Source organism: Loxodonta africana, chromosome 5 (genome assembly GCF_030014295.1).
Source record: "Loxodonta africana isolate mLoxAfr1 chromosome 5, mLoxAfr1.hap2, whole genome shotgun sequence".
Lineage (NCBI taxonomy): Eukaryota > Metazoa > Chordata > Mammalia > Proboscidea > Elephantidae > Loxodonta > Loxodonta africana.
The window spans coordinates 149311295-149320512 of record NC_087346.1 but is presented as its reverse complement, the minus strand read 5'-3'; the positions used below and the strand labels follow the sequence as shown (position 1 = coordinate 149320512).

The window sequence follows — 9218 nt, the reverse complement described above, 5'->3', positions numbered from 1 at the left end:
GGCATCAATCAGTCATGGTTTTAAAATAGCAGCAACACAAATACCTCTCCCACGAGACTGTCAGGTCCTTGAGGGCAGAGATCTCGTTCACTCAACTTTATATTCTCCTAAAGGCCCAAGCACACTGTAGGCATGTTAGTGATATGCTGAAAGGAAGGATAAACTGAACCACTTTGAAGGGCTTATCACCTTGGAAGGTTTAAGAGGCTACTAAATTGTTACAAGAGGAAAGACATAGGCAGAATGCAGCTAAAATGGAGCCCCTTAAAAATGGCAGGCTATGAAATCTGGATTTTAATCTGTTCAAAAAAATAGCCTAACAACTCTAAGTGACTGCCTGCATATTAAACTTCACAGAATCATTAACTTTGTATCCAAATAGGCTTTGTCCTTCTGTAACTAAAAGGTAGATGGCTGAAAGAAAGTTCTAAAAAAAGTAATTTCAATAAATTTATTTGTGGGAGAGAAACATCTGCACGTCAGGTCCAGTCTGATCCACGATGATCCAGCAATCTGTCCTAACTCATCCTGGAAGTATTTGTAGGCAGTCTGCAGGAGAAATCCCACCTGGAGCATCAGCTGAACATTTATCAAAATGCATAAAACCGTCTAACCTGAGTATCACAGAATACATAATGACCATGATACAGTAATAAAAAATACAATATCAAATACTCACTACTTTGTGAGTTACAAGCTACTAAAGTATAAACAGTTTAGGGTCTTTTTTTAAAAAATGAAAAAAATATTTCTATTACGGCTTTATTTCAAGCATTTTCAGTTAGATACAGCTTTATATGTTTTCACTCACAATAGATAGCAAAAGAATGTCTTCTTAAGTATCTGTAGATAAAATATATGACTTGCTTAAATGTTTGCACTCTGAAGTATACTTTGCCATGTATGAGTTCAGATAAGAGAAGGAAACTGCTGTGGCAATATACCTGGCTGGATAATCAAGACTTGGATAGTTTTCATATGTGGTTGAACAATTTACATCAAGGCCAAAAAAAAGTTTGGACATAAAGAGAACCAACTTCATTCTTTTTCACTGAAGCAGTCAAACTCCAGAGAATAGGCTTTCCATTTGGAATTCAAAGTGTGTGGTCCCGAGTTGAATTCTTTCCAGTCCGAAGGGCTGCCTGGGGCTGGGAGGCAACACTTGCTGATGAAGCAAGCTGAGAGGAAAGTGTTAACTGAACTACAGAGATGGTCACTGATAAAAAAAACTTCCTAGAAGTCCCGCACCGAGGTGAAGGGCAGCCAGAGCTATCAATACGAAGGGCAACTGCTCTTACTGAACTGCACACATAGAGCTTCTAGGAGGGTTAACGGTTCTTGACATCGGTTCCTGGTTGTAGTTTACAATATCTGCCTTTACCACCCTCTGTCATAAAAGAAAACAGAGTTATTATCAGGATTATCAGAACATTTAGAAACAGCTCCTTAAAGTATATTTTTATTTTTTATGAACTTTGGTGAACTCCTGAAGACAGACATCATAAATGAAGCAGGAGCTGATAGTAAAAGAATCAGCCAGAACAAACTAATGTAGAGTTGGGTCTTTCTTGTTTTTGGTTTGTTTGTTTGTTTGTTTGTTTAAGGAAGCAGTGGTAACTGACTTGTTAAGTCTCCGCAGACTGCATGACATTAACTTCAGGTTATCACAAATCTCATAAAAAGTGACAAGTCAATATGAAAAAGTAAACTCTGGTTATAATTTAAAGCAAAAGAATTAAAATGAATTATCACACATATTTTAATTTGTAGATAAGTGCATTGCCTCATCATTTCCAAGTAAAAGTCATTAGTTATTAATATTACCATAAGCCATTACCTAATTTTTTAGAACATTTACAACAGTTTGTGAGTTAGTAAGAAGAGGTATAATTGTCAAAGAAGACTCACATATAAAGCAGAAATGTTTCGAACAACCCAATTTTTAAAACTTTCCTCCCGAACCCCTAGCTTGCTTCTAAATAGCTAGTTATTGGGCTATGAATGATGACTGTAACAAAATATGGCAAAAATGACAAGTTTAGAAAATCACATCATACTTTTAAAATTATTTAAACCAAAAGACACTTTGAACTCTTCCCTCCTTCCCTCTAACCACATTTCAAGGAGTATCTTAAAAGATGAATTTAGCGATATGCCCTAATCTCTGAGTAATATTTTAAACTAAAATACGCCTTTTTCTGTTTTCAACTCTTTACTAAGTCTGCATACACAAGCAGACAAAAAAGAACAATTAAAAAAAAATCTGTAAAATATTCTTACAGTTACCAGGATATTTCAGGAAAAACGGCAAGAAATGAAAAATGACATAGCTACTTCAATTCTCCACTTCACTACACATATAATAAACACAACCATAAAGACAAAAATGTTTAAAAGTAACTGAACAGTTATTTAATTTGTTCCCAATTTCTTGTTTAATTCATAAGTCTCCTGGCAAAGAACCAATTTTTTAAAGTCCTAAAATAGTACTTATGGAATATTAATTCTCAGGAATGTGTAATAATCATTTCAACTTCCCTGTTCATAAGGAATAAAGAACAAGATACCATTCACTATTTCTCCCCATCCTCCTCCCCAAATTGTAGTAATTTATCCATTAATACCTGCACTACTGCACTGAACAGACTTTACTCTGAGCAGAACTGGAATGTTGATTATCTTCTTCCGGGTACTTCACTATTTCTGCCCTGACAATACGCTGTCAATTCCGTGCAACATAAGCAAGATGAAAAAGGAAGAACACAAAAAAACAGGAAAGAAAGAGACAAAATGGAAAGTATGTTCAATGGTTGAAAATAGAAGGGACCACTAAAGCAGAAAAAGAAAAAAATTAACATAAATTTAAGCATGCCACAAAAGAAACAGCAGAATGTATGCATACAAAAGGCAAGAAAAGGAACCAAGAAACATTCTTTTCTATAATTCTATTCAATTATTGAAACAGATATGCCCACTGGACCTCCTGACAAATTGTGAGTTCTATTTTTGATACCACAATTACACATACCATACATAGAGCACAGTAATTCAGAGGACTCTGAAGGATTATGGGGCTTTTCTATGCTAAAATGTAATAAGTGTATTAATTCCACTTCCTTTGACAAACATTACTGAGGGTCCACTATGTGCCGGTCACATTATACTGGGAACGCATGGGTGAATTCCACAGGATCTGCTCACAAGTTGCTGTGGACTTAATGGGGAGAAAAACATATACACAACTAAATGTCACACAAGATAAGTGCTTTACTAGGGGACTTATGCTGTAGGAACACAGAAGAAGGAATAATTAATTCTCTTTGAAGGTGGGGGAGCAATGCAGAAATCAGAGAAAGCCATATGCCATTTACAATTTTTAAGTTTAATAATATTTATTACTTGTCAAAGACTTCCTTTTGGTGTTAACTCCCATCCTCTCTGCCCTAACCTCCATACTTCTAAATTCCATATAGAAATAAACAAGGTCAAGATGCAGTTGTCTGTCCATTTTTTAAAAAAATTCACTGAATACAAAGCTTAAGTATAACAGCTGTTTCTTTCAAATATCTAAGAGTTTTGCTAAAGAAAGACTCAAAATTACTTTGTTATTTCTTTATTGCTATAATTCTTAGGATACAAAGACCACCTATGACACATATGTATGATAGAGATAACATCCTCCCCAGATTTTTTAGGCTTGAAATGATCCTCACTTACCATAAGGTTTCACACATCTCATCATTTCAGAAAGCCCTCCTTTATGAGAGCATCTATTAATTTATTAACACATACAGAAAGACATTTTAAAATGGGGTGCTGTCTGTGATAACACCTTTAAATAAAGATTAGAAAAACAATTGATAGTAAATGAGCAGGATGCTAACTTACGTGAACGTATTAGCCTTGGGTGGACTCTGCTTAAGTTCTCTAGCAAGTAGCATTAACTCCTGGACAAGGCTCATGATTTACGAGGCACTCAGCCTGATGCTATCAAAAGAAGCATTACCAGCTGCCAAACGAGGTATGAGGGGGGTACGTCAGTGCAACGCTGAACACTATTATGTGACCTCCTCAAACCTAATTGTTTCATGCCAAACCTTGGATTACAACAAAGAAAAGCGGTTTTTTATAATCAGTAAGCAACTCATTAATCCCTCAAAATGTTGGTTTAAATCCTATCCTATAAACACAACCAGGTTACTGACCTGTGGTCAAGACATTCTGGTCAAAGTACTGACTAACACAAATGACTTGGATTGTCATCATTTATTTTCATCAAATTAATGAAGAGCTAACAAGGCAGCATCTTTCTTGTGGGCCCTGACTGTTTGACAAAGGCTTTGGCCAATGTCCCTGAACTGGACGCCATAACCAAGGCTCTGGAGATTCAAAACTTTGCTTTCTATGAGCAGAAAAACATGTGCCATAAACTTCATGGTAGGTGGTTTCACAGTAGTCAGCTTGTTTATGAGTCACTTTTGATGTTTTCATAGAAAATGTTACCGACAAAATGCCAACTTTTATTTTTGGAGCCAAAAAGTGCACTGCTATTAGTCAATGAAGTGAAAATAATGAGGTGGCCCCAAGAGGAAAGGAGTCGTGTGGTTGAACACTGGCTTAACGTTTATTTCGTCAAAGAGCAATTGCGAGTGAGTACTGGTAATGAAAGTGGTAGCTATCCAGAGGGAAAGCAAGAAAACAACCTAGGGACTGGGGTAAAGAGGCGTAAGAAGCATAGACTCTCTGGAAAACATTAAAGATAAATTTGATCAATTCTGCAACTGTACCTTAATTCAGACTGTAGTAACATATTTATCACTGCAAAAGCCATAGTTTGTCATTCCCAATATATGCAGCAAATATACTTTAAAGGCTAAAACACGTGTCACTATTACTCATTCAAAGCCAAGCACTATTCTACGTATTGAAGACATTTATAGAAATAATGCATGAACTCTGTTTCTAAGATGCATAAGAGTCTACAAAGGAAAATAGATGTGTAAACCGTTAAAGAATACTCTGATTGATATATGGAGCCCTGGTGGCAAAGTGGTTAAGAGCTCGCCTGCTAACCAAAAGGTCAGCAGTTTGAATCCACCAGCTGCTCCTTGGAAACCCTATGGGACAGTTCTACTCTGTCATATTGGGTTGCTATGAATCAGAATCAACATTTTTTTTTTTAAATGATCAATATCCAAAGTGCTGCAAGATTACAGATTACAGATTACCATTTAAAGCATAGATATAGCATGTTATATCCATGTTATAAAGCATGGTACTTTGCAAATACTAAAAAAACCCAACCTACTGCTGTCGAGTCAATTCCGACTAGGAGCTTTAAAAAAAAAAAAAAGCTGCTTGTCTTCTTTTCCCTTATAACAGGCCATTATATGCTGCAAAGAAGATTTATAACATTGGGCAAGTTATTTTATTTCTTCGGTCTTCACACTCTCCTTATCTATGAAATGCAGGGTTTATCTACATGATCTTTAAGGTCCCGTCTGGTTTTGAAATTATACGAGAAATAAATTTAAAAGGTGAGTAGGAAAAAAAAAACAAAATGGGATGTGATATGGACATCCATTAAGCAATGTTCAATATTTGAGGGTTAGAGTGGTATGCATAAAGCATACACTCTGCAAAGGAAGACAAGTGGTATTTAGTGTCAGAAAGGAATACCAGTGCAGTCTTTGTAAACATATTAGAGAAAATGATAAAGAGATTAACATCCAGGTATCTAAATTCTTAAGGGCTACAGTATTGAATATTGATCGATATTCAGATAAAGCCAAAAGACAGAGAGAGTCCCTAGGAACAGGGTGTTAAACGGGTGCCTATGTTGTACGGTTATGTGCTAATAAAGATTCAATTCAAATGGTGAGTACGCCTACGGTATGTCAGGCCCTATGGTAGACACTTTCATATACAGTATGAAAATACTAAGAAAACAAAAAGAACCTAATGCATACCTAGTTCAAACCAAACTGAACTTCATAACTTGTTAATTTGCAAGTGAAAATTTTAAGGATTAAAATATATTAAGACCTCTTAATACCAAGTAAATATGATGAAACCTACATCCTTGTTATGATTCAGACTGAAAGAGATAAGACTCAGGACTATGTATTTTCTCCTTAGATTATCTAATGAGTAATACAGAGCTGAATGCTGGCCTTCCTAGAGAATAGCAGTTGAAATTTATTTTCCCCCTAAAAGTCTGACTACTTTGTTTAAAAAAAAAAAAAGAACAATCTGGGAAACTAGAATACTTACTACTATTTCCAATTTTTACACTATCTTAGAAATAGTTACGGGGAAAGAGAGGAGGCTAGATACATGATGCAAATGAAACTACTAATTAAACTGGGAATTGTGAAAAATGCATTTCTAGTAAACTGAAGTGTTTAAATAGTTGTCTACCCCAGATATCCTGCAAGCTCTTGAGGACAGGGACTTTATCTAATTCATTTCTGTATCTCCAGATTCCAGTGTGGTCCCTGCAAAAAGTACACCCTCAAAAATGTTTCCTGTACTAATGAATTGCACTCACTTTCTTTTCTCCCTCTTTCTCCTTTTCTTCCTTGCAAAGCCTGCAAAAGGTGCTGCTGAACAGGAACAATCTATGTTAGAACTAAAATGGCAGGATCTCTTTAAATAATCAGTAAACGGAACTAAAACTAAGCCCTCATTATAAATACCATATTTTTTCATAAATAACGTGCCCATGTAAATAATATGCTCACACATATAACACTGAGGAAAACAATGCACGGGGGGCATTGTTTGTGCAAAAGTACAATATTTATGTCACAAACTAAATTATTACAGCATCAATTTCCATGTGACTGGTGAGTTTAGCTCCTTTATAAAATAATATTAAGTACTTTTAAACATTACCTCAAATCACTTCAGGAATCTTTCAAAATGACACAAAAGCCACAGAAAGCAGGCAGTATACAGGTTACCTGAACTTCCTTGCCTTTTTTTTTTTTTTTTAAATTTTTATTAAGCTTCAAGTGAACATTTACCATTCCAATCAGTCTGTCACATGTAGGTTTACATACATCTTACTCCCTTCTCCCACTTGCTCTCCCCCTATTGAGTCAGCCCTTACAGTCTCTCATTTCGTGCCAATTTTACCTTCTTCCCTCTCTCTCTATCTTCCCATCCCCCCTCCAGTCAAGAGTTGCCAACACACTCTCCCGTGTCCACCTGATTTAATTAGCTCGCTCTTCATCAGTATCTCTCTCCCCCCCACTGACCAGTCCTTTTCATGCCTGATGATTTGTCTTCGGGGTTGGTTCCTGTCCTGTGCCATCAGAAGTTCTGGGGAGCATTGTCTCTGGGATTCCTCTAGTCGGAATCATACCATTAGGTGTGGTCTTTTAATGAGAATTTGGGGTCTGTATCCCATTGGTCTCCTGCTCCCTCAGGAGTTGTCTCTTGTGCTCCCTGACAGGGCAGACATCGATTGTGGCCGGGCACCAACTTGTTCTTCTGGTCTCAGGATATTGTAGGTCTCTGGTTCAAGTGGCCCTTTCTGTCTCTTGGGTTCTTAGTTGTCGTGTGACCTTGGTGTTCTTCCTTTGCCTTTGCTCCCGGTGGGTTGAGACCAATTAATGTATTTTAGATGGCTGCTTGTTGGCATTTAGGACCCCAGGTGCCACAATTCAAAGTGGGATGCAGAGTGTTTTCATAATAGAATTGTTTTGCCCATTGATTTAGAAGTCCTCTCAAACCAAGTTCCCCAGACCCCAGCCCCTGCTTCGCTATCCTTTGAAGCTTTCATTTTATCTCGGAAACCTCTTTACTTTTAATCCTGTCCAATTAGGCTGACCTTCCTTGTTTTGAGTGTTGTCTTTCCCTTCACCCAAAGCAGTTCCCATCTACAGATTGATCAATAAAAAGCCCTCTCCCTCCCTCCCTCCCTCCCTCCCCCCTTTGTAACCACAAAAGTATGTGTTCTTTTCCGTTTTTTCTATTCCTCAAGATCTTATAATAGTGGTCTTATACAATATTTGTCCTTTTGCAACTGACTCATTTCGCTCAGCATAATGCCTTCCAGATTCCTCCATGTTATGAAATGTTTCAGAGATTCGTCACTGTTCTTTATGGATGCGTAGTATTCCATTGTGTGAATATACCACAATTTATTTACCCATTCGTCCGTTGATGGACATCTTGGTTGCTTCCAGCTTTTTGCTATTGTAAACAGAGCTGCAATAAACATGGGTGTGCATATATCTGTTTGTGTGAAGGGTCTTGTATTTTTAGGGTATATTCCGAGGAGTGGGATTTCTGGTTTGTATGGTAGTTCTATTTCTACCTGTTTAAGATAACGCCAGATGGATTTCCACAGTGGTTGTACCATTTTACAATCCCACCAGCAGTGTATGAGAGTTCCAGTCTCTCCGCAGCCTCTCCAACATTTATTATTTTGTGATTTTTGAATTAATGCCAGTCTAGTTGGTGTCAGATGGAATCTCATCGTAGTTTTAATTTGCATTTCTCTAATGACTAATGATCGAGAGCATTTTCTCATGTATCTGTTGGCTGCCTGAATATCTTCTTTAGTGAAATGTGTGTTCATATCCTTTGCCCACTTCTTGATTGGGTTGTTTGTCTTTTTGTGGTTGAGTTTTGACAGAATCATGTAGATTTTAGAGATCAGGCGCTGGTCTGAGATGTCATAGCTGAATATTCTTTCCCAGTCTGTAGGTGGTCTTTTTACTCTTTTGGTGAAGTCTTTAGATGAGCATAGGTGTTTGATTTTTAGGAGCTCCCAGTTATCGGGTTTCTCTTCATCATTTTTGGTAATGTTTTGTATTCTGTTTATGCCCTGTATTAGGGCTCCTAGGGTAGATCCTATTTTTTCTTCCAAGATTTTTATCGTTTTAGTCTTTATGTTTAGGTCTTTGATCCACTTGGAGTTAGTTTTTGTGCATGGTGTGAGGTATGGGTCCTGTTTCATTCTTTTGCAAATGGATATCCAGGTATGCCAGCACCATTTGTTAAAAAGACTATTATTTCCCCAATTGACTGACACTGGTCCTTTGTCAAATATCAGCTGCTCATACGTGGATGGATTTATATCTGGATTCTCAATTCTGTTCCATTGGTCTATGTGCCTGTTGTTGTACCAGTACCAGGCTGTTTTGACTACTGTAGCTATATAATAGGTTCTGAAATCAGGTAGGGTGAGGCCTCCCACTTTCTTC

At 37.1% G+C, this 9218-nt stretch overlaps 1 protein-coding gene across 3 annotated transcripts in view; it reads right to left on the bottom strand.

Annotated features, from left to right (window-relative positions):
- Nucleotides 1–437: 437 nt before the first annotated feature.
- RAB28 (RAB28, member RAS oncogene family) overlaps nucleotides 438–9218 on the bottom strand; it is a 127533-nt gene continuing 118752 nt past the window's right edge. For 2 of the 3 annotated variants that reach the window (XM_003411274.4, XM_023549731.2), the window contains exon 7: nucleotides 438–1387. In XM_003411274.4, coding sequence (XP_003411322.1) covers nucleotides 1295–1387 — 93 coding nt within the window. In that variant the 3' untranslated portion in view covers nucleotides 438–1294. Of the gene's footprint in view, nucleotides 1388–2624; nucleotides 2720–9218 lie in introns of all 3 variants that reach the window. The other variant, XM_003411275.4, reaches the window with a different exon arrangement.